Below are 26,642 nucleotides of genomic sequence, written 5' to 3'. Positions count from 1 at the left end.
ACTCACAGCTGTTCACAAGGTCACAGCTCTGTGAGCCTTGCAGACAGGCTGGCTGTGAGCAGAGACCTTGCCTGTGATTCATACACACAGCACACAGGCATCTCAGGTACATTTTAACCACTTCACCACTGAGGGGGTTTACCCCCTGACCACCAGAGCAATTTTCACCTTTCAGCGCTCCTTCCATTCATTCGTCTATAACTTTATCATTACTTATCACAATTAAACGATCTATATCTTGTTTTTTCCACCACTAATTAGGCTTTCTTTAGGTGGGACATTATGCCAAGAATTATTTTATTCTAAATGTGTTTTAATGGGAAAATAGGAAAGATCTGGGAAAAAATTAATAATTTTTCAGTTTTCGGCCATTATAGTTTTTAATTAATGCATGCTACTGTAATTAAAACCCATGAAATGTATTTGCCCTTTTGTCCCGGTTATAAAACTGTTATAAAATTGTCCCTATCACAATGTTTGGCGCCAATATTTTATTTGGAAATAAAGGTGCACAAAGTACGGATTTCTCCGTCCTTGGGGGTTAAAGGATGGAAAAAGGGACGGAGAAATTCGTACGGGCGGGGGGAAAGTGGTTAAACACGAACTGGTTCTCTCTCACTCTTAGAATGAAAGTGTTTACTTAGCAAGATCAAGCTGTGAATCAGTACTGACCACATTCACAGCTCTTTACCACATACCAGTAAATGAGGAAAGGTAAAAGTTATCCTCTTAACACAGCTTGAAATATGCAAACAGTGGGAATGTATGCAATTGGCTTCATGAGGGCCCCCCTCCTGCACACATGTAAAAAAAGGCACTGCAGTAAATTAGGCACCGGAAAGCCGCTAATAGAATATCATTAACATTACTGATATTCTATTATTGGGCAGTAGCCAATTCTAACAGTAAAATATTGCAAAAAAACCTCTAGTTTGCATGGAAATTGTATGCAGCTTGAAATCAAAGTAGACACCCCAAGTGGCCAACACAGAATCTCACAGAAAACTGTCAGTGGAGTCCAGTCTCATTCTTCTCTCAGGTTACTTCCATGTTATTAGTGTGATGGGTTTCCTCTGTGTTATGAAAGAAGACACCACAGGAAAAAGTATAACTGCTTAAAATTTATTGATTACACATTACAGTGAGATTAACAAACCAGTAAAGAAAATGATCTAAATTTAGAACAGAGTATCTAAACAAAAGGAAAAAAAATAAAAGCACTTGTAAAATAAGCCACCTGAATAAGAATCATGCTTGCCAGTTCCAGTGTGGGGGAGGAGCACTGACCAGCGACTTACAGAGAAACAAGTCAGAGAAGAAGATGCAAGAATACATGTAACATCATCAAGCAGCTTTCTGCCTACCTTAACTCTGCAAACGCATCCATGTAAAAAAGGCACCTGGAAAAAAGAGGGCAGGGGATTGCCGCTAGTAGAATATCTGTAATCTTTACCAATATTCTACAACTCAATTCCAATAGTGAAATTACGGTAATCTTTACCAACCTTTTACTATGACTCAATGTAACCCTACTCTCACACAGAACTTTCTCTATACTGATGCCTAACCCTTCACCCTTCCCCTACCAATATTTGACCCTTCCTCTACCGATACCTAACACTTAACCCTCCCCTCTACCTATGCCTAATCCATAACCCCCTTGGTAGCACCTAATCCTTACCCTCCCATCAGTGCCTAAACCTTAAATCTCCCCCCTGTCGCAATTGTGAGAAAATTGAGGCACCTGGAGAAAGTAAGCGGGCATCGAGTCTTACTGCTATGCAAATTGCGGCTTTACATAGAGGGAAGACTCGACACCTACAAATTGCGGCTTTTATAATGGGGACTATGGTGGCGCCCTTCTTTCCAGGGCACCTGCGGCACCCTTTTCCAGCTTCGCTGCAAACTAGGAAGATTTCTAAAACCAGTAAAGTCTACAAAATATCACTTGGTGCCATGGAAAACAGCATGGAATCCTAACTGAAAACACTCTGAAATCAGAAATGCAATATATATATGTGAAAGTGTGACACCACCAATCATAGTATGCAAATGAACAATATGAATAAGATAAGTGAGGGATATCATGAACATACACAGGAAGCAGCCATATTGTGATGTCTGTCACACAAGAACCAACAAGACAGATCTTGTTTATGAGATTTCTAGCCATACACAATTCTGATCAAAAGAGTTTGGATGGCTAAAAAAAAAAAAAAAATCAGCAATAGATGTAAATGTCTGATGGGTGGAGGAGGTCCTCATCACTACAGTCATTATATTGTATAGATGCTGTTCTAACCCTATGCAAAATATGAACACATCAGATAAGGTCTAAAAGGCCTAAAGAAGAGTCACAATCGGTCATTGTAATGCGCCAATCATTAAACCAATCATGGCAGCGACTCTACTTCCAGTGGAATATCAATCAGACTTCATTACAGAATGACTTTGCCCAATATATTATATGTCCCTGACATGCCACGGCTAACAGAACTAGATGACAGGGAGATCTTCCCACCAAAACTCCACACTCTGTTCGATACTAGCAGGTATTATCACTGCTAATCTTTTATTTGTTTTGAGAAGTAGGAGTAGTAAGGCAAATACAAGGCAAGATGAAAAATGTTTGAATGTTGAGGTGTGTCTTGTGGTGACTGGCTATGAAAGATTACTAGTATATTCTACAAAAATTCCTGGAAACTAATCTCTGGTTGTGATCATGTGACCATGGCTCACTTTTGCTTCCTGTATCTAGACAAACAGGAAGCAGAAATAATCGAAACCAGCCAATCAGAAATACAAACCATTCATAAGCTTCTCCATATATTTCCTACAAGGAAAAATTCTGCATAACAAATTGATCATCTCTTCTGGCTATTGGTCAGAGTTATCATTTGTTTTATTTAAGAACTATTACTACCCGTTGTGTCAACCTTTAATCATTAAATTTTCGAATGCAGGTCTGAATGCGACTCGTTGCAGCAGAACAAAAGAGAACCGTTTTGTGGGGTATATTAATGGTGCTCACCTGCCCGCATACTTTGGGGCAACTCCTAGTAGCACATTGTGGCCTTCCACCCACACCTCACTGATTCCTCCATTGGATGTGCTTTATTAAATAAACTAGGCTGGTGCATGTGCCCATAGGTGTGCTGCATCTGCATCAATGTAACTGCTCATATATGGGCAAAGCCCACCACAAGGCCATGTACCAGTACTGTATTTATGGAGTCTACACCTGCTGGGTGACTCACTCAGTGACTACTAGAAGTAACCTAGGAAATCTGGAATCTGAGTGCTCTCTGTGACAGTCAACATTCATTGCTAGTGACATTGCAGCTAAAGTGTGTTCTCAACATGAATAATGAGGTTAAAATTTGGACATCTGGATAGGCTAGGCTAATATACTAGTGTGAAGGCCAAGTGAGGCTGTCTAATGCTACGTACACACTTGAAATTTGTAATGTAACAATCTTTACGGGCCGCGCTACACAGGAAGTACAGAAGATGGGCACAATCCAACGCAGGCGCATTGGCCCTTGTAACGATCGTGCTCAGCAGATAACTGTACACACTATAGTTTTGTAGCGATTGTCGTTCAATATGATCCGTCCTGCTGGATTTTTTCATTGTGCCGATATTGTCCGTTTGTCGTTGTACTTAATAATCGTTTGGTACGGCAGACCGATCATTAAGCTGCTGTTTCAAACGACCATAGTCGCAAGTGTGTACGTACCATAACTCTGTCCTGCGTGGGGTCTTGTGAAGCCAGAACACCTAATACCAATTTTTATCCCAAAGCACACATCACAAAATAGGTGTAAGACCCCATTTAGGTGGGTCCAGCTGATTATTCAAGATCATTAGTAACACATTTTACTTTTATTGATTCAGATTATCATATTATTCCCCATTATCCCCAAATATCAAAGAACGGTAAAATCACAGTGTGAATGAATATGTTCAAAGATAAGCAAAACAACTTCAGCATTGAGCACATCTGTGCAAAACATATCAAACAAAAAGGAGGAAGAAAAAATGAATTCACAATAAACATCTAATAGTCATAATGCACCAAATGTACTAGAGGCACTCGTAAAACTGTTATACAGACTAGCTCCTTGACTTTATACAAGAGGCTTTGGATTCAACAACAGCTGAGAGAAGTAGAAATGGTTGTACTCCCAGCTTATTGGATTTTGTAACTGGCCAAGAAAAAGAGAGGAAGAATGAGAATGGTTGGTAAGGAAAAAACATCCCCTTCTCCAGTTTGAATAAATCCGACCTTCTGAAGGCTGGGGCTCCTTCTGTTTATCTAAAGGGATACGCCTAAGATAATAAAATCAGCTTTTCCTTAAAAACTGAAAACGAAAGTAGCTGGCGGCGGGGGACAGGGGGATCTGATTGTGACTGCGAGGGCACGGGGTGGCTGCAGTGGGCTGGTAGAAGCCTCAGGTGAGTAAAACTGATTTTTTTTTTTTTTTTATATCTTAGGCTTAAGTATCTCTTTAACCACAGAATACGTTGAAATTAGACTGTGCAGCTCTCAAGATTGCAGTAGCCTTAAAACTACTTCTCTCCACTGTTCACCCATCAGAAACCACATTCCAATGAAAACATGCATCAGAATGCACCATGGAAAGGCCAAATAACTGAAGAAGGTGTAACCTGGTGAACTTCAAACTAAATATGCAATGCCATAAAGATTCCTACTGCTACTACTATAATAGGAACCAGCATAACTTATAACTGGAAAGCTTATCTGTATGTGATCAGGAGGTGAAGACGGTCCTCTGACTATGGGTTGGTAAAGTCCACATCAGAAATGACATTTGTGGCCATTGCGTTTCCAGGAATGCAGAGCATTGGATCAGGACAGTGGCACTGCACGTTATCCACACGTTGCACCATGCGAGCACCAAAAGCCGTTTTAGGGATTATGGGCATAGCGGCTCTCGGTAAGTAATTTGGGTGCCATCAGATTGATACAAAAACACTAATTTGGCCACCAGCAATAGCTGGGAGCTGAATTACATCTTCCCCCCACTATCCACGGCAGCCTGGAGGAGGAATAATAATTAACGCTGCCGGGAGTTGTGCAGGAGCAAAGTAAGCCGTTTATCGGCTTTACCCTGCGCCCAAATCTCCCAGCGGCCAATTCATAGGCAAGCACGGCAGGTACATTGAAGCATACAGTCAATAAGAACCATGCTTAACTCTTGCGGTTAAAGTCAGTGTTTAGCATTACCATACTGCAACCCGTTATACTGCATCGCACCTGTCGCACTGTGAATGTTGCATAGGTATTGCAGTGCAGTATGCTGCGTTACAGAGCACTGCAATGCTCCTCTGTGAACGTGGCCTGAGTTGTGGGTCGGTGCGGGCAAACTAAACAGCCCACCTGATGTGGACACCACTGACTGAAGCACCTGATTACAGAGTGCCACCGGCCATTGAAAATTAGGTTGCAGGCACAACTAAGGAATTGTGGTAATTAGGGATGATCAATGAGATGAGAAACAATTTCTCTTTGCAACCTCTCATCTAAATTATATGCAGCTTGAAATTGGACCAATAACAATAACTAGTCAAGTTGCATAACCTTTACATCAAATCTGAATGCAAGGAGAAAGATCTCATTGATGATCCCTAATGGTAATCACCCCATGAATCCAAATAATAAGAAAAAGAAAATAGGAGTAGTTAAATGCAACTTAATGTAAATCAGATATGAATTGTGTTCAACAGTAAATTATAGATATGAATTGTGTACAAAAGCCATGCCTGATCCATTGTTTAATAATGTTTGTGGACCTTTCAAGTACTGTACATGTTCTCGTGCCTAAATTTAATTCAATAAAAAAAATAAAAAAAAAAAGAGAGAGAAAAGGGGGGGGGGGGGGGGGCAGAGGCACTGCTTGCCTTAAAGGGATACTATCGATTCAGATATTTTTTTCAATTGACACAGGAATTGTTTGGGAAGTGCTGCTAAGTACTGGTGTATACATTTTAGTAGCAACTTCTTTGTTTACTGTTAGCAAAATACTTTCAAAGTTTACGGATGCCAAAACTGACGGCTGACTGAGCCATGAGGAGAGGGGAAATTCCCCTCACACTTGATCAGTTACCTCTATGTGTAGCTCTGTGTGTGACAGAGAGAGAGAGAGCTCCCAACAGTTGCAGCTCGTGTGTCCTGTGTTTCTGACTGAAGTGTCTGAAGAGAGCAGAGGAAATGTAACTAATTCTCACAGCTTTTCATACTGTTTTTGCTTTCAGAGTTTGATATGTTTGATATTTGCTTTCTGTAGTCTGATATGCAACTCTGGCTGTGCAATGAAGCAGACACCCCTCCTGCAATTGATTTGTCCCAATATAGCTAAATCCTACCCTCAATAAATTACAGCTTTTGCCTCTGATATTTAACATGAAAAGTAGGAAAATGTTTACACAGCTACTTAGACATTATTTGCACAGTCATTTTAGAACACTTGGGTATCGATAGTATTCCTTTAAGACACAAGAGCAAAGGTGCAAGGGGACCAGAATAGTTATATGGCACAAGAAATAATAAGGGCCATGTAGAAGGCTGCTTACCAGAGATGGTCAATAAGATGCTAGTATTTTTAAGGCGATTAGCTGACAGGTGCTGCTGTGTGACAACTCTATGTGTTATATACATAGAACGGTTTGCAGAAACCTTTTGGCACAAGATTGTGAACATAGTGATATGTGTGGCTATTGCACTCTACAATTTACATTAAGTGGCACTAGTGCTGCTCAACTGTTAATATGATGGTTTGTTTACATTTTTTTTTTAAACTTCAAGTTTTTAATGAATTTTTCAAAAAAATGTAAGCTTACAAACAGTTTTATAAGAAGCGAAGATGATGATTTGTTTCAAAATGATGGATAGTGCATAAATAGGAATGGGACTGTTGCTTCTGCTGAGATTCTGGCATGTGTACAGCAGCCCCAATCCTCCCACGGTGCCTTGGCTAGCTATCAGCCGGGTGTTTCATCCCAGCCGTGGGCATTGTTACCATACTCACCCTTCCCGCTCCCATCCTTGGCTCTCCTCTCCCTCCATAGCAACAAAACACATCTGTACAGCTTTGGCCCTGCACTGTCGCCTGAGAGTCTGAATCCCTAATGGGCGACAACCCTTGTACGTGTTTATGGGGCTTTAATCGGTCTGACACTTCCGCAATGAAGGGCGGAGCACTTCATCAAGGGTGGTTACAGCGGGCAGAGACTCTGCTTACCAACTTCCACCCATGACTGAAGCATCATTCTAAACTAGAAAATAATAAAGAGCTTGCAAACTATTTTCCTAGTATTCGGAAACAAGATAAAGAAAACTAAAATACTAAGCTGCATTGGTCACTTTCAATAAACAACAAAACAAAACAATGCATCACATGTGGATAAATAGGTTAGCAGGCAAACACTGCTGTTGGTAAACCAGATAAAGCAACACAGCTTATTTTCATCCACAAAACGGATAATACCTAAAGGTGCCCATACATGGTACAATTTTTAATGTTTTAATATTAATTTTGTTCGATTATTCCGTTAGATTGAATATAAAGATTTTTGCAACAGATCCGATCGGATTTTTATAGAAAAAAATGTGATAATTAAAACAATTAAAAGTATTTTCTACTTTCATTCAATTCAATCATTTTGGTCAAATAAACGGGAACATCGAACATTTTTATTGTACCGTGTATGGGTACTATTAGAAATAACACTACAATCTTATGCAAATTAACACAAGGTAAGGCTTAGAACTAAAGATCAGAATTTACAGTAAACGAATGCACAGGACATACAGCAAACGCTGTGAACCGGTATATGGTAAGATGTGACCCGAGGAGTGCTGGTGGACTGCAGCAAGACCTTTAGGAGACTGTTTAGTGTAAAGCTATGTACAGCTATCAAGTAATCATCGTCTACTTTGGCTATATTTGAACAGATATCTATAGTACTTGCCTGACAACCATTTCCCTGAACCTGTAATGGGGGAAGAGGCTACTGGCTGGGTGCTGCTTTCCCAACTTATATTCATTAGCTCTTCTGAGATAAGGCCACTGTTGGGCACCACCTGCTTCTTTTTCCATAGAAATAAAGATGTGCAACATCCACCTACCATACACGGTATAGACAGTGTTACAGAATAGCTATGGAGACTGTGAATAACCAGTAAAGACCCTGCACTAGATGTGTATGGGGCTTCGGACAACACGGGCATCAGTGAGAGGCTTCTCCTGCCAGAATTAGCATTAGAAGTCTTATCAGCCGGAAGCAGACAGGACATTTTGAGATATTTCATTATATTGATCCTGGAGGGCCACACCCTAACGTACATCAATATAGTGCCTAATGCTTTATGGATCATCATAAATGAACCAGACTCGCTTGTTACAGGACCCCTGCAGCTGTCACTTATCTGAGGGCACAAAGCATAGGGACAGGGTGGACACATATCTATAAGCAAAAAGCATATGGATAAGGTAGTCAAATTGATACATAACGTCGCCTCTACCTAATGCCTAACCCTGTCAGTTATATCAATAAGCAGCGCTCAGAGCCTCTAATCCAAGAACAAAACTGTGTGACCTTATATGAATTGACAAACAGTCCCCAGTCCACGTTTATCAAAGATGCAAATATCCAGGTTCCTTCGCCAGTTGTTCACATAGGGCCAACGCATTACATGCAAGAAGAGAGAAAAAAAGACCAATAGCGTAACTCCGTCACTAACCAGGATCCACCACCACAGTATATACTAATGGCCAGCTGACCGTGGGAATAAAGTTACAATTGCACCTCTGGTGAGCACCCTGACACTCCCCCAAAATGTCCGCACTCACCCCGTCAACCTCCAATGATCTCCGGAGGTAGGATTAATCGTATGGGGGAATAAATCCACTTGGAGTCAGATCAGTAGTATCACTCTACAACTAAAATGACAGCTCATAGCGTAAAACCATTTAATAACAAAAGTTAAAAATATCAGATCCACTCACAAAGGAAGACTTGGGTAAGCGCATAAGTAACAGTTGGGTCCCGGGTGACCTTCCGTACAGCTGCAGCTTTAAGATCCCCGCGTCCTCTGTGCAAAAACGTTCCTTGCCAGCAGCGTCCGACGTAGCTCCGCGGAGCTACGTCGGACGCTGCTGGCAAGGACGCTGCTGGCAAGGAACTGGCCATTAGTATATACTGTGGTGGTGGATCCTGGTTAGTGACGGAGTTACGCTATTGGTCTTTTTTTCTCTCTTCTTGCATGTAATGCGTTGGCCCTATGTGAACAACTGGCGAAGGAACCTGGATATTTGCATCTTTGATAAACGTGGACTGGGGACTGTTTGTCAATTCATATAAGGTCACACAGTTTTGTTCTTGGATTAGAGGCTCTGAGCGCTGCTTATTGATATAACTGACTGGATTAATCTAACATCAATAGATTGTGTGAGCGCGCACCGCATATTGAAGTCTGAAGAGGTCCTCCAGGAGCGCTAAACCTTTCTTTTTGTAATTAATGCCTAACCCTATCCTCCCTATCATTATCCATTTCCAACACTATCTTCCCTACCTTTATCCGTTCCCTACGCCTAATTCTCTACTCGCGAACGTTATTCCCTGCCCAGTGCCTAATCTGGTCCCTAATGTTCACCCCTTCCTGATGCCAAACCCTAACCTCCTTCCTAGAGAAAGTTAACCTCTGTCTGATCCCTAACCTTCATATTCCAAATCGGTACTTATCCGTTAGCCGGGCGCATCCGGCAGGTGGCGCTAATTACTATTCCCCCTCCAGGCCGACATGGATAGTAGGGAAAGATGTAACTCTGGTGGAGTTTTGTCGCCACCTAGAGGATGCGCCCGGCTAACGGATAAGTACCTCCAAATCTCTTCCAAATGCCTAAACCCCATCAACCACCCAACATAAACTTCTCCCTGATTCCTACCCCCCCCCCCCTCTTACCATGTTCACCGCTTTCTGTTGCTTAAAGGGAAGGTTCAGGGTGGCTGTTAAAAAAATAAAAATGCCCATCCACTTACCTGGGGCTTCCTCCAGCCCGTGGCAGCCAGGACGTGCCCTCGGCGCCGCTCCCCTCCGGTGGCCGACCCGACCTGGCCAGGCCGGCTGCCAGGTCGGGCTCTTCTGCGTTTCAAAATGCGCCTCACGGGGGCGCGCTGACGTCATCGGACGTCCTCCGGGCTGTACTGCGCAGGCGCAGTAGTTCTGCGCCTGCGCAGTACAGAACGGAGGACGTCCGATGACGTCAGCGCGCCCCCGTGAGGCGCATTTTGAAACGCAGAAGAGCCCGACCTGGCAGCCGGCCTGGCCAGGTCGGGTCGGCCACCGGAGGGGACCGGGAGCCTGCGGAGCGGCGCCGAGGGCACGTCCTGGCTGCCACGGGCTGGAGGAAGCTCCAGGTAAGTGGATGGGCATTTTTATTTTTTTAACAGCCACCCTGAACCTTCCCTTTAAACCAAACCGTACATCTAAAACTAACGCCCTAACAACAGCATGTGCCAAATCACAACACACGACAGGGCAAAGCTGTATTTCATGTACAGTCCTTGCATTCATCAGTATTTCCTTACACAGCTCAAAAAGCTCTATACCTTGTTCTCCTGCTTTGAATGAACATGACTAGGTTTATGACTGTGTGGATACTGCGGAGAATGAACATAACTAGGATGATGACTGTGCGGATACTGCACAGAATGAACATGACTAGGATTAGGACTGTGTGGATACAGATAAGAATGAACATGACTAGGGTGGTGACTGTGTGGATATTGCTGAGAATGAACATGACTAGGATTATGACTGTGTGGATACTGTGGAGAATGAACAGGACTAGGATGATGACTGTGTGGATACTGTGGAGAATGAACATGACTAGGATGATGACTGTGTGGATACGGCTAAGAATGAACATGAGTAAGAAGGTGATGACTGTGTGGATATTGCTGAGTATGAACAGGACTAGGGTGGTGACTGTGTGGATATTGCCGAGTATGAACAGGACTAGGGTGGTGACTGTGTGGATACAGCTGAGAATGAACATGACTAAAGTGGTGACTGTGTGGATACGGCTTAGAATGAACATGACTAGGGTGGTGACTGTGTGGATATTGCTGAGAATGAGCATGACTAGGATTAGGACTGTGTGGATACAGTGGAAAATGAACATGACTAGAATTATTCAAAAGCAATCGGGTCGGCACCACCAAAGTAGTAGAAAGCTCTTTATTCCATAAAAGCAGTGACAGACGCTGTTTCGGGCTGCGTAGCCCTTTATCAAACTGCTTTAAGCAGTTTGATAAAGGGCTACGCAGCCCGAAACAGCGTCTGTCACTGCTTTTATGGAATAAAGAGCTTTCTACTACTTTGGTGGTGCCGACCCGATTGCTTTTGACTACAGAGGGCCCCAAGAGGTACTGGGGCAGGGGTCTAGGCACACCTTTTGGTTCATTGGTGCTCCTACCGCTTGCAACTCATGACTAGAATTATGACTGTGTGGATATTGCTGTGAATAAACATGACTAGGATTAGGACTGTGTGGATACGGCTGAGAATGAACATGAATAGGGTGGTGACTGTGTGGATATTGCTGTGAATGAACATGACTAGCATGATGACTGTGTGGATATTGCGGAGAATGAACAGGACTAGGGTGGTGACTGTGTGGATACTGCGGAGAATAAACATGACTAGGATTATGACTGTATGGATACGGCTGAGAATGCACATGACTAGGATGGTGACTGTGTGGCTATTGCTAAAAATGAACATTATTAAAATAATGACTGTGTGGAAACTACCAAAGTAAAGGGGGAAGAAAATTACCAAGGTGATTAAAAAAAAAATATATATCCACAGCTAAATGTATCCGATAGTGAATTGGGTGTGCTACAACATGTAGCACCCATTGTTGATGCAGTGTACATACAACGCCTGCCTGTCAAATGCTCCACAAACACAAATCTAGAGTATTGTGGTGGCTTGTATTGTGCTCCTCCTATTAAAATATTTCCTAACGACAGTTTTTATCCATATTTGGAAAAGCAATAATAAAACACAAGATATAGCAGTATTGTCTACCCTTACAGTATTTCTAGAACACTACTGAAGACAGCAATTGTGTGAGATATTCTGTTTGGCCGATTAATCATTTTCTAGAATTTTTTTGTGATTTTTTTTTGTCTATATGTCAACAATAAAATACTTACAGCATCAATTAAAAGCAAAACTCCAACTTTCCTAAACAATGCAAGCATGAATACATATAAATAAAACGGAGGCAGCTTTGTGGATAAATGCAGTCGTATCCACTCACCAGTAATCAATTACTTTATGAAACCGTTCTAATGCCCCTTTTTAGTCCAGGAAAGAGCAGTGTGCAGTAAAAAAACAGAGCAGTAGCCTAAAGTAGCCAACAAAAATAACCTTTATGACTCAACTAAATCCCAAATTAAACAAGATAAAATTTAAAAGTATCAATGTTGATATAAACCGTATTGCATGTGCAGCTAAAACTTTCAAGGTCAAAAACCCCTTGTGAAGCTTTGCAGCTATGAAGACTGGCTTAAAGAGACACTGAAGCGAAAAAAAAATTATGATATAATGATTTGTATGTGTAGTACAGCTAAGAAATAAAGTATTAGGAGCAGAGACACAAGTCTAATATGGTTTCCAGTACAGGAAGAGTTAAGAAACTCCAGTTATCTATGCAAATTGCCATTGAGCTCCACCACTTTCAAAGTTGCAGGTAGCTCTGTCTTCTGAAGGCTGTTAACTGTATTGTTTTTTCTTTTGCAGAGAGCAGTCCAGGACAGGTCAAAAGTTCACGGCCTGTTCTGTAAAAATCATTTAGAGTGTGGAGTAGTGTATAAACTGCAAATATTAGAGAATGATGCAATGTTATAAAAAAAAGCTGTAGAACTGTAAATAAAAATATGAGAATTTTTTTTTGCTACTTATGTTCTAGTAATTATCCGTACTACACAACCAATTCATTATATCATATTTTTTTTTCTCTTCAGTGTCTCTTTAAGACCTATTCATCCTGTTTCCTGTTAGCAAAGTTGAAGTCTTATGCCTGTGCACCATCTACTTCCTTAGAAGTACAAGTCCTGCCTCCTCATGCACACACATTGATTTAAAACCAATGCAAGGAGAATTGGTGCAGGTCCACACAGAAATCGAGCTATTGCTCAGACCAACCAATCAGGATCTATCAGCACATTGGCTCCATTTCTGCACACATTCTGTTGTAGTTTAACTTGCACTGGTTGTAATAAATCTGCCCCAAAACTTCTTCTGTAATGCAAATATGAAGGGAATTGTAGTCTGGCATCTATAGTTCTGCCTACTTTCGGGGGTCAAGGTTCACACCTGATTGTCCCACCCACCAGCTGAATCCACTAAAGAAGTAGTAAGCTGCACTGCAGTTCCACACACTTTTGGCCTATGAAACAAGTACCTTGTCTGCGCCTTGCTTTTGTATGCGGTTTATATTTGAAAATCATGCTGACTGCTATTAGAATGTCTTGTGCAGGTTTAGATTTAATTCTGATAAAAGGGAAATTGCACAGGCTGCTGTCTGTTTCTCCACAACACTGATCTATCTAATGTCTGGTAAAAAGAAACCTGTGAAGACAGAGATAGGTGAGCTGCCATTGTGATTAAAAAGGCACAATCTGTGGGGCTGTCATCCTACTTGTAGCTTCACAACCAAGTGAGTCAGAACTGGTGAATTCCTATAAGAGAACTGCAGTAAAGTGCAGTGATGTTTTACTGTTTAGATCAAACATCCAATCAGGAGCAGAGGGGAAAAAGTAGAAATCCTATGCACAGGACTAGATTTTGGAAGTGGACACGATGCAATTGTGCTGCTCTTCACTGCAGCACTCCTAACAGCATATCTGCAGTCACAGATACAGGGCACTATTTATGCGATATGGTCAGGCTGACATGCAATAGCATATTACTATTAAATGCTGTTATCACCAGGTCCTTACATTTTGATCCTCAAAGTGTTGCGTATGTGTATTCTGGCCACCTCCATGATACAAGTTTCTGCACTGGCTCCTTCCAGTTTAGGCGAGAGTTATAATGAAGCTCAACAAGTTATCACAGGCAGGGCACAAGAGGCAGAAGAAGAAAAGAATTGTGAAATACTCAAGTACCTTCTGTAGTAAACGAGGAAAGCAGAGGAAGAAAACGCTCTAAAAACGGTCCATATACTTTAAGGGCAATTTGTAGTGAGAGGAATATGGAGGCTGCCATTATTTGGTTTTAAAAAACGGAGTTGCCCGACTATCATGCTACTGTAAGTCCCGCCCATGTAGTAAGAGCAGCCAGTTGAGTCAGATCACCTGACTTATATACTTACCATAGCTCTGTGGCTCAGAAAGTATTACAGACAGTGAATCCGTGCAACAGCCAGGCCAGGAGATTTTTAAACGAGGAGAAAAGATGTCAGTTTCCATGTTTCTCCCACTACAGGTTTCATTTAATCACCCCCAGGGACTTAAGAGAAGATTCCTAAAGCATACCCTGCTTCTGCATGCTTGCAATAGGTGACAGACTTAATTCTGCAATAGCAGCTTGTACAATTCTGCATCCTTTTAAGATAAACTTTGTGAAGCAACAGTTGTGCTTAATGTGACTGTGTAATTGAACAAATACACAAGAGAAACTGAGAATAATTCGGCATACTATAAAGCCCTAACAGCCTCTTTGTAGCATATGTTTAAAATAACATTAGGCTGAAGTAGTCTTGTGTTTTTTGGAGGCTGGACTGTCATTTATAGAATTCCATTCCCAGAACCACAGAAACGGTCCCTTCAGCTAACATTACTCTGATCTCTGATCCAATGTCTCCAAGTACCTCTGTTATATTCCACTTCCTTTCCTGGGTTATCAGGGCTGATGTTATGCTAAACAAAAGCCTTCACTCCTCCCATTAGGAACTTAGCTGTCACTCCTCCTGCTGTCTGCAGCCAATGAGAGCTTATAAACTGGCTTTCCTTGTACTGGATTACAGGAACAGGCAGGAAGTCTCAAGCACACAGAAATCAAGCCGACCATTTATTGTGAACCTGAGATTGGGGGAAATCCTTTTGAAAAGCACAGATTTTTCTGCCTCATATCTACTGGCCTTGAGTTTACAAAGAATTGAAAAAAAAAAGGCATCAGGGAGTTGGGAGGGGGAGAGAAGGAAGAGTAAAAACCCATATAGAAATATGCTAAATTCTGCTAAGATTGTGATCTTGGGACATCAAAAAAGAATTCCATTTTTTTAAATCCTAAAATACTCTATTTGCTTTATGCATTGGTCAAGAGAAGCAAATGCAGAAACGTTGGGGAAATTCTTCATACACTTTAAGCAACAGTGCCACCTGATAAACGTCGAGAACCAGGAAGAGCTCACTTTCGAGAAGAATACTAGTAGCTGCATACTTATGACTATAGCTGCCTCCAGTATTATTGATGCCTAACATCTGTAATACATGACAGGACAAGAACACATATAATGCAAGGAATATGACATGCAATGCAGAAGAGCAGTCTGTGCATAACTGTCAACCAAGGCAGGATATTACAAGCAGTGTCCACAAGGGTGTGCTCATGTCATTATTTCCAGATCAACGGGACAGTAAATCCCCATCTTCTCTGACTATACGTCACACAGGACAACCATTAACCAGAAGCTGAAACCGAAATGAACACATTTAGGCTGTGTTGCCAGTTTTCCAGTCACTGCAGTGCCTAGGTAAAGGCACTACTTGGCTATGTACAAATGCTGTGTGCTCAGAACAGCGGTGTGCCTTGTATGCAGACTACAACGTAGCAGGGTGGTGCGAGAAGTACAAACACTACAATAGCAAAACAGAATGTAGTAAATACTGTGCCACATCCCTCATACAAGAGGTCCACTCTGTGCTGTATCATAGAAATGTATGACCTGGAGAGAGAATGCAAACCACCTTGCATTTGGACGGGAATAACAAAAGAGGAAATTACATCCACAGAAAAATGAATGTTTCTTTTTCTGTGGAAATGGAAATTTATGAGGAAATGTTGCCATGTACAATATTACAGTGACTTGTGGCCATTCTATATCCTTTTCAGGATAATGAACTTGTAGCTTCCTACTCCTCCTCTTCCTCCTCCTCCTCTTCCTCATCATCATCCTCATCATGGCAGTGAGTAATTTCCTGTGGAGTTTGAGGGAAGAGGTTGGGTGGTTTGATCTCACTGATGGAACGGGTCAGCTGGTGCCTCTTCAAATCGGAGTCTTTGTAGTCCAGGGAGCTGCGGTTCCTTGTAGCCATTGGGGATTCCAATTCGTTGATGTCTACATGAGTATGCTCCACTGTAGATTCATGGGGCATCTACAAAACAAACATATTTGGAATGCTTAAAGAGAACCAGAGATGAAGCACCCTCATGTATTTTATTATATTTATCAGTGGGAACATGACAGTAAACACCTACCCTGCTTTTAGTTTTATTCTTCTCAGTCTAATCTATCTGTTATAAACTGTGATAAAAATCCACCGACTATTCAGTCGAGGTTTGACCTGGAATCATTATAGCTGAGTCACTCTTCTGTGGAGTCTTTTCAAGCCCAAGCCTTCCCCCTCCTGGCTCAGATTTCATACTCAGAGCTGTTGACATGAGAGGGGATGCTGCTGCCTAGAAAGAAGCTCGGACACACACAAGTGTATCTGTGTGCAGTCTGTCATTATCTACTGTATGCAGTTTCATTTCTATGAGAGACACTTCCAACAGGCAGCCACACAGCATACCAGAATAATAAAGTTGAAAGCAGACAGATGAAAGCCTGCTGCAGCCCTGCTTGTCTATAGTCTATAGACAGCACATCCAGAACAGTTTATAACCTGGAAGCAGAAGAGATATGAGCCGGCGGCCATATTTGATTTTTCCTGGAGCAATAATAGATAAAAAAACACTCAAAAAGGCACTCCAGAGTGACGAAATTATCAGGTAGAGCATTTATTCTTTACAAGCTATCAACTGATATGTTTATTTTGTGTAAATCGTTCATCTCTGGTTCCCTTTAAAAGGAGCTAAAGTTTTCCAACAAATCAACACAGCAAGCAACCCCTACACTTAAAGAGACACTGAAGCGAAAAAAAATGATGATATTATGATTTGTATGTGTAGTACAGCTAAGAAAAAAAACATTAAGATCAGATACATCAGTCTAATTGTTTCCAGTACAGGAAGAGTTGAGAAACTCCAGTTGTTATCTCTATGCAAAAAAGCTATTAAGCTCTCCGACTAACTTAGTCGTGGAGAGGGCTGTTATCTGACTTTTATTATCTCAACTGTAATTGAACTGTTTACTTTTCCTCTGCTAGAGGAGAGTTCATTACTTCACAGACTGCTCTGAAAGACTCATTTTGAATGCTGAGTGTTGTGTAATCTGCACATATTATAGAGTGATGCAATGTTAGAAAAAAACACTATATACCTGAAAATAAAAATATGAGAATATTTTCTTTGCTGCTAATCTTCTAGTAATTATTCATAGTACACAACCAATTCATTATATCATATATTTTTTTTCGCTTCAGTGTCTCTTTAATAAGCAAAGAATGTAACAGTGTCATAAACATATAACAGAAAGTTCTTGTATAAAAGTGAGGTAGTGGTCCACTTAGCAAAAGTGATGAATAAAAAGTAGTTTTTGAAACTTACTGTTTGATTAGTCAGTTAGGAGGTAGAGGTAAGAGGACCACTACCTCACTTTAATGTGAGGACTTTCTGTTACATGTTTTTGACACTGGTTGGTGCCTCTGTTACATTTTTTACTTACCGATTGTCTACCGCTGGTGGAGGGGTACTATCCCCTATCCATTATCACAGACCGCGACTACATAAGCCCCAGTGAGGCCGGGCCAAAGCTCCCCATCTGCATTTACAGTTGTTAACCTGGAGGTAACCCAGATTTGTGAGTATATACATTTCCACTAGCCATGTCTTATAGCTCCTGGTATTTTGATATACTACATCATATTGGGCTCTCGGTTGTCTTTTCGTTTTGTTTATACAAAAAAAAAAAAAAAAAAAAAAACCACCCTACACTTAGCATATAAATATTTAGGCAGGGAACACACTTGTGTTTCAGTTTTCTGCACACGTTTTTCTGCGCACTTTTTCTGCACACCAAGTGTGTTTCTATGCAGGAAATATTTTACAGCAGCTGATATAATTGGCTCATGATGCAGAATGTCAGTTTTTTTTTCTGTGCGTGAACAACATATTAAGTGTGAACTAGCCTATTGATTAACATGAGTTCTCAGTCTGTTGCCTGCCTCAAAAGACACCTGAATTGAGAAGGATATGGAGGCTGCTATATTTATTTCCTTTTAAACAATGCACATTGTCCAGCTGATCCTCCACATCTAATACTTCTAGCCATAGACCCTTAAATAGCATGCAGATCAGATGTTTCTGACTGAAGTCTGACTGGAATAGTCGCATGCTTGTTTCAGGTGTGTTATTCAGATACTACTGCTGCCAAAGAGATCAGCAGGATGCCAGGCAACTGGTATTGGTTAAAAGGAAATATATATAACAGCCTCCACATCCCTCTCAGTTTAGGTGTGCTTTAAAGGGACCCTAAAGTGATGTGACATGACAAGATAAATCGTGCCAGGCTTTCTTACAACATTGCCAACTTCCCTTTTTATGCTTTTTACTCATTGCAAAGGTTGCTCAACCTTTATCTCTGCAGGCAGCAAACATTTCTTTGTGGTTGTGCAAACACTCCTGATATGGACACCAGAAGGATCTGTGAAGCCTCTGGATTATGGACACCACAAGGATCTGGGAAACCTGTGGATTATGGACACCAGGAGGATCTGGGAAGCCTCTGGATTATGGACACCAGCAGGATCTGGGAAGCCTCTGGATTATGGACACCAGCAGGATCTGGGAAGTCTCTGGATTATGGACACCAGGAGGATCTGGGAAGCCTCTGGATTATGGACACCAGGAGGATCTGGGAAGCCTCTGGATTATGGACACCAAAAGGATCTGTGAAGCCTCTGGATTATGGACACCAAAAGGATCTGTGAATCCTCTGGATTATGGACACCAGAAGGATCTGTGAAGCCTCTGGATTATGGACACCAGAAGGATCTGTGAAGCCTCTGGATTATGGACACCAGAAGGATCTGTGAAGCCTCTGGATTATGGACACCAGGAGGATCTGGGAAGCCTCTGGATTATGGACACCAGAAGGATATGTAAAGCCTCTGGATTATGGACACCAGAAGGATATGTAAAGCCTCTGGATTATGGACACCAGGAGGATCTGGGAAGCCTCTGGATTATGGAGACCAGGAGGATCTGGGAAGCCTCTGGATTATGGAGACCAGGAGGATCTGTGAAGCCTCTGGATTATGGACACCAGAAGGATCTGGGAAGCCTCTGGATTATGGACACCAGAAGGATCTGGGAAGCCTCTGGATTATGGACACCAGAAGGATCTGGGAAGCCTCTGGATTATGGACACCAAAAGGATCTGGGAAGCCTCTGGATTATGGACACCAAAAGGATCTGTGAAGCCTCTGGATTATGGACACCAAAAGGATCTGTGAATCCTCTGGATTATGGACACCAGAAGGATCTGTGAAGCCTCTGGATTATGGACACCAGGAGGATCTGGGAAGCCTCTGGATTATGGACACCACAAGGATCTGTGAAGCCTCCGGATTATGGACACCAGGAGGATCTGGGAAGCCTCTGCATTATGGACACCAGAAGGATCTGTGAAGCCTCCGGATTATGGACACCAGATGGATCTGGGAAGCCTCCGGATTATGGACACCAGGAGGATCTGTGAAGCCTCTGGATTATGGACATCAGGAGGATCTGGGAAGCCTTTGGATTATGGACACCAGGAGGATCTGGGAAGCCTCTGGATTATGGACACCAGGAGGATCTGGGAAGCCTCTGGATTATGGACACCAAAAGGATCTGTGAAGCCTCTGTATTATGGACACCAGAAGGATCTGTGAAGCCTCTGGATTATGGACACCAGGAGAATCTGGGAAGCCTCTGGATTATGGACACCAGGAGGATCTGGGAAGCCTCTTGATTATGGACACCAGGAGGATCTGGGAAGCCTCTGGATTATGGACACCAGGAGGATCTGGGAAGCCTCTGGATTATGGACACCAGGAGGATCTGTGAAGCCTCTGGATTATGGACACCAGGAGGATCTGTGAAGCCTCTGGATTATGGACACCAGGAGGATCTGTGAAGCCTCTGGATTATGGACACCAGGAGGATCTGTGAAGCCTCTGGATTATGGACACCAGAAGGGTTCTGTGAAGCCTCTGGATTATGGACACCAGGAGGATCTGGGAAGTCTCTGGATTATGGACACCAGGAGGATCTGGGAAGCCTCTGGATTATGGACACCAGGAGGATCTGTAAAGCCTCTGGATCATGGACACCAGGAGGCTCTGGACTCTTGATTATCCACATGCTTAGCTCAACTGTGGTATCTACTTTTTATTTTTTTGATCACTTCAGGTATGCTTTAATGCATTGGAAATCATCAAGAGAATAAAAAATATATAGCATTCTAGTTCTCCACATGAAAATGTAGACTTGTAGACATTTACTGAGAGGAGAGGGTGTTCTGCCTGTATCAGATGCAGGCTTGTTTCTGGTGTGCAACTCTTAAACCACTAAAAACAACCGATCAGCGTGGCACTTTTGCTCCTGTGGCGCAACGAGTGACGAGCAGATGGAAAGAGACTTACCAGTACATGTGCTGCTCTAAAGAGGTAGCTGAAGGGATAATACAAGAGATTGATGAAGGAGGCTGCGTAGAGGTCGGCGTATCTCATCACTTGGCTCGCAAACAAAGTCTGACGGGAGCCGCTGCGGAATAGACTTCCCATCATGCCATAGCACATGTCCATGTCATGGGTAACTTTCTGCATGAAATAGTAGAAAACACAGCGTGTGACAAACACAACTTTAATTATCTCTTCTTATGAAGGTTGTTGTAAGATGTGCATGTGGTGATTTGTATAGTCAGAGAAGAGGAAGATTTAATAAAAACTTTTTTAGTGAGCCAAATAATTTTTCCGCCATTGTTCTGATAATTGGCTGGAGAGTCTCACATATCGGCTAAAAGAGTACATTTACTAAGGTAACCAATCCAGGACTGCATCCTCTGTTTCCCCCCAGCAAGGCTCCTTTTTTATACAATCTGTCCCATCCTGGGCCCTGACCACAAGGGTGAGAATCTTTGAATCGGATATTATAGCTTTTGCGCATGTGCAGTTGCCTCTAGCATGCCAGTTTGGCCATTCTTCCTGATCGCGCCACGCACACTCATAGCACTATCAGCAGTGTATATGAAGACAAGAGCGCGGCCAGGAAATGGAAGACGCAGTCCAGAAGTGGATATCTTAGTGCATGTATGCATGTTCTCTTTATGCCCCACCTTTTTTATCTCGGAATATTGTTATAGAAAAAGTGGTCAAGGATTAATCCAGTAGCCATGAATCAGCATATTAACCAACAAAGTCAAACACAGGATAGGGTCTGTCAATCACACTCTAAACTTTGTTCTACATATTCCTGCAACTAAATAAATAGTATATACCATATGTAGTATGTATATTAAACACACTAATAGATTATTTTTATGGTGCAATAATCAAAACTACTGTAAGTAGTGATGTAAAGACAACGTAGAGTGGCTACATTCTCTCAAAATTTACATGAAGTTTTTTTTAATCAAAAAAACTTGAAAATGCTGCATTACCATGTACTGAACATACCGTATATACTCGCATACAAGCCGAATTTTTGACCCCCAAAAAGGGGGTCAAAAGTTGGGGGGTCGGCTTGTATGCGAGTCTTCCCTGGTGGTATAGTGGTGGGTGGTGGGTGTTCCGCGCCCCGCTCCCCCCCCCCTCCCCGCTCCCCCCGCGGCCGCCGCTGCTATTACCTGCAGGCAGCGGCCGCTTCCTAATCTGCGTTCCTCTTCTTAAACTTTTCAGCGTGTATCACAGCAGCGCGCCCGGCGCTGCTGCTGTGACGATGCAGGGGCAGGAAAGAGCGGTTCCCTTGGTAACGGCGATACAGATCGCCGTTATAGGGAGCCGCGCTCTTACCTGCACTCTGCATCGTCACAGCAGCAGCGCCGGGCGCGCTGCTGTGATACACGCTGAAAAGTTTAAGAAGAGGAACGCGGATTAGGAAGCGGCCGCTGCCTGCAGGTAATAGCAGCGGCGGGGAGGGAGCCGGGAGTACTACCTACCTATGCTGGGCACTATACTGGCTAAACTGGGCACTATACTGGCTAAACTGGGCACTATACTGGCTAAACTGGGCACTATATTGGCTAAACTGGGCACTATACTAGCTAAACTGGGCACTATATTGGCTAAACTGGGCACTATATTGGCTAAACTGGGCACTATACTAGCTAAACTGGGGCACTATACTGGCTAAACTGGGCACTATACTAGCTAAACTGGGCACTATACTAGCTAAACTGGGGCACTATACTGGCTAAACTGGGCACTATACTAGCTAAACTGGGCACTATACTGGCTAAACTGGGCACTATACTGGCTAAACTGGGCACTATACTAGCTAAACTGGGCACTATACTGGCTAAACTGGGCACTATACTGGCTAAACTGGGCACTATACTAGCTAAACTGGGCACTAAACTGGGCACTATACTGGCTAAACTGGGCACTATACTAACTAAACTGGGCACTATACTGGCTAAACTGGGCACTATACTGGCTAAACTGGGCACTATACTAGCTAAACTGGGCACTAAACTGGGCACTATACTGGCTAAACTGGGCACTATACTAACTAAACTGGGCACTATACTGGCTAAACTGGGCACTTTACTAGCCATACTGGGGCACTATACTAGCTAAACTGGGCACTATACTAGCTAAACTGAGGCACTACCTACCCATACTGGGCGCTATACTGGGCACTATACTGGTTATACTGGGCACTTTACTAGCTATACTGGGCACTATACTAGCTATACTGGACACTACCTACCTATACTGGGCACTATACTAGCTATACTGGGACACACTGGGGGGCTGCACCAATCCAGCATTTCCTACCCCCGGCTTATATGGGGGTCAATCATTTTTCCCAGTTTTTTCAGGAAAAAGTTGGGGGGTCGGCTTATATGCGGGTCGGCTTATATGCGAGTATATACGGTAATTATATAACTGTAATACCTTAATTCGCCTCTGGATGGAGCTGATGTCGGGCCTCTCATTGCTGCTACTATCCAGATGTCTAGAATTTTAAAAGGGAAAATATTATTTCATCACATCTTGGACATATTGCACTGAGTTTCAGGGTGAGAGGATTCACAGGTTTTTATGACAGTGTACAGCTACAGAATAATATAACTGCCGTATTTTTCGGCATATAAGATGCACCTAGGTTTAGAGGGCAAAAACTAGGGTAAAAAAATATATACTAAAACTGGTGCGTCCATGGCACAGGAGCATCTAATAGATGTTCTCCCCCCATTATTGTGTTCTCCTTGTACCTCATGTGTCCTTCTGTGTCCCCCATGTGTGTCCTTTCATCCAACATGTGTGTTCTTCTGTCCCCCTATGTGTGTGTCCTTCTGCCCCTCTGTGTGTGTGTCCTTCTGCCCCCCTGTGGGTGTGTCCTTCTGCCCCCTTGTGGGTGTGTCCTTCTGCCCCCCTGTGGGTGTGTCCTTCTGCCCCCCTGTGGGTGTGTCCTTCTGCCCCCCTGTGGGTGTGTCCTTCTGCCCCCCTGTGGGTGTGTCCTTCTGGGGGGACAAAAAGTGTATCTTGTATGCCGTAAAATACGGTACATATGAAAGAACAATTTAATACATCAATGTTCGTTATACTTGTAAAGGCACTATAGAAGTACATTCCATATAAAGAGACGTGTGGCAGTGCCAAACAGTGCTTTGTATCAGACATGATTTAAACACTGCTGAAGTAGTGGACCTGTCACTTCAGAGAAACCCTATTAAAGCGGACCCAAAACAAACATTTTTTTAATTCAAAATATTTAGTTGCACCACTCTGACACATACAAAGATAAATAAACATTCCTTCAAGCCTATGAGCATTTCAGTGCATGCTTTTCACCCTTCTGTCTTCATAACTAGGGTTATACAGGTGGCAGCCATCAGCAATTCCTCCTTTGAGGGACACCATCTACTCCACCAGTTTGCCGGATTCTATCCCGGCAATTTGAAAGGAAGGGAGGAGTTTCTCCAATAAATGTCAAATATTTTATATTTGTCATCATGCAGCTGAAAAAAGGCTGCCATTTATTATTATAATTTAGAAAATAGATTTCATTTCTGAAATCTTGTATTTTTAATTTGGGTCCACTTTAATGAAAACTATGTGTGCCTATCCTCATGGCTGGGTACTGGAGACATTCATTTTTTCCTTCATAAAAACACAAGAAATTTCCAGATATTTGACTTCACATGAGCAAGTAGTCCCACAGGAGGCCATTACTTCAGGGAAGTGAGTGAATATGCAAATCATTGCTTTATGTCCTAGAAAAAGCAAGCATACATACAGAGCTGCTTGTTTATAGCACACCTTCTGGTTCTGGCTTTATGAAATGGGTACAACTTGCAAGTCCTACAACAGTCATATGAATCCATACCTTGTGCTGATGAATGTCTATAAGTTGAATTATATGGCTTGCTAATAAACCAGCGGTTCTAGATGCATGCCTGAAATATCAGGGGCATAAAGGAATAACTGGCATATTTATTCACCTTAGTGAAGTATGATGGTCATGTGAAGCTGAATACTTTTTGTTTTACAAAAACAGAATCCAGGAAAATCTGTAATGGTTATTAGCGCTCTCATGCTCTTTGAACCAGCTCAGGAGCATACAGTCTACACACTAACCACCATAAGCATTTTTGACAGACAGTGTGGTCTCTGTTTCTTTTCCTTGTGCCAGTGTGGTTTCCTCTGCTTCTAACTCTGCCTGTGTAGTCTGCCCTGCTTCTGTGTTTATCATTGTGTGTTTTACCCGGTTTCTGTGCCTGCTAGTGTTGTCTCCTTTACTCCTGTGCCCACTAGTGTCATGTCCTTGCTACTGTGCCCGCTAGTGTTATCTCCTCTACTCCTGTGCCTGCTAGTGTGATCTCCTCTGCTACTGGGCCTGCTCGTGTGATCTCCAAATCCACTGTCCCTGCTAGTGTGATCGCCTCTGCCTGCCAGCCCAGCCTCCTCTACTCCTGTGCCCACCCGCGTGGTCTCTACTGCTCCTGTGCCTGCCAGGGTGGTCTCCTCTGCTCCAGTGCCTGCCAGGGTGGTCTCCTCTGCTCTTGTGCCTGCTAGGGTGGTCTCCTCTGCTCCTGTGCCTGCCAGGGTGGTCTCCTCTGCTCCTGTGCCTGCTAGGGTGGTCTCCTCTGCTTCTGTGCCTGTCAGCATGGTCTTCTCTACTCCTGTACCTACCAGTGTTATCTCCTATTCTACTGTGCCTGCCAGCGCAGCCTCCTCTACTCCTGTGCCTGCCAGTGTTGTCTATGGAAGGCACAGGAGCAGAGGAGACCATGCTGGAAGACACAGGACCAGAGGAGACCACGCTGGCAGGCAAAGGACCAGAGGAAATCACGCTGGTAGGCACAGGACCAGAGGAGAACACGTTGGCAGGCCTCCTGTGGCTCCTGGAGTGACCTTTTTTTTGCTACTTCTGTGCATGCTAGTGTGATCTCCTCTGCTACTGTGCCTGCCAGCCCAGCCTCCTCAACTCCTGTGCCCACCAGCGTGGTCGCCTCTGCTCCTGGGCCTGCCAGGATGGTCTCCTCTATTCTTGTGCCTGCCAGGGTGGTCTCCCCTACTCCTGTGCTTTGCCAGCATTGTCTCCTCTGCTCCTGTACTTGCCACTATTGTCTCCTCTACTTCCGTGCCTGCCAGCACAGCCTCTTCTTCTACTGTGCCTTTGAGCATGGTGCTCTCTGCTCCTGTGCCTGCCAGTGTTGTCTCTGGAAGGCACAGGAGCAGAGGAGACCACTTTGGAAGACACAGGACCAGCGGAGACCACGCTGGCAGGCAAAGGACCAGAGGAAATCACGCTGGTAGGCACAGGACCAGAGTAGACCACAATGGCAGGCCTCCAGAGCGACCTATTCTGCTACTCCTGTGCCTACTAGTATGATCTCTTCCACTTTCCTTACCACATATCCAGAATGATTAGCAGTGAGCAGGGAAGAAGAGGTTTGGGGATCTTGTCGCAATGCATATATTGATGAGATAAGATAAGTGGATACTAGATCCTGTCAGGTCATTCTACACAGTTAGTAGTAACTGAGTACTGTTCTGCCAAGTGATTGCTTCTTCCATGTAATATCAGTTCAAGATGGCAGTGCCCATAACATAAAACAGTTTTTGCTCTTGTTGGGTTGAGATGCAAAGGATGTTACCTTAGCAAAACAATATTGTATTGATAAGTCAAAGGAGTATCAAACACACTACTTACTTGTACAACTCTGCCAGGAAGATATCTAAGCTCTGGAGCTCTTCAAAAAGTGCTGAATTAAATGAAATAA

The 26,642-nt window shown here is 43.1% G+C and overlaps 1 protein-coding gene and 1 long non-coding RNA gene across 6 annotated transcripts in view; both read right to left on the bottom strand.

Moving 5' to 3' along the window:
- Positions 1-1,108: 1,108 nt before the first annotated feature.
- On the bottom strand, positions 1,109-9,958 carry LOC137535660 (uncharacterized). The gene is made up of 2 exons (XR_011024425.1): positions 9,549-9,958; positions 1,109-8,555 (listed from the first exon to the last, which is right to left on the bottom strand). It is a non-coding gene; the product is annotated as an uncharacterized lncRNA (long non-coding RNA).
- A 6,103-nt stretch (positions 9,959-16,061) lies between these two features.
- NT5C2 (5'-nucleotidase, cytosolic II) overlaps positions 16,062-26,642 on the bottom strand; it is a 156,012-nt gene continuing 145,431 nt past the window's right edge. For all 5 annotated transcript variants that reach the window (XM_068257522.1, XM_068257523.1, XM_068257520.1 and 2 more), the window contains 4 exons: positions 26,573-26,624; positions 23,308-23,368; positions 20,833-21,009; positions 16,062-16,419 (listed from right to left, as the gene is read on the bottom strand). In XM_068257522.1, the coding sequence (XP_068113623.1) occupies positions 16,177-16,419; positions 20,833-21,009; positions 23,308-23,368; positions 26,573-26,624 (533 nt within the window). In that variant the 3' untranslated portion in view covers positions 16,062-16,176. The remainder of the gene's footprint in view (positions 16,420-20,832; positions 21,010-23,307; positions 23,369-26,572; positions 26,625-26,642) is intronic.

This window comes from Hyperolius riggenbachi, chromosome 10 (assembly GCF_040937935.1).
Source record: "Hyperolius riggenbachi isolate aHypRig1 chromosome 10, aHypRig1.pri, whole genome shotgun sequence".
NCBI classification, from domain to species: Eukaryota; Metazoa; Chordata; class Amphibia; order Anura; family Hyperoliidae; genus Hyperolius; species Hyperolius riggenbachi.
The sequence above is the reverse complement of the archived record's forward strand: the minus strand, read 5'-3'. Positions and strand labels throughout refer to the sequence as shown.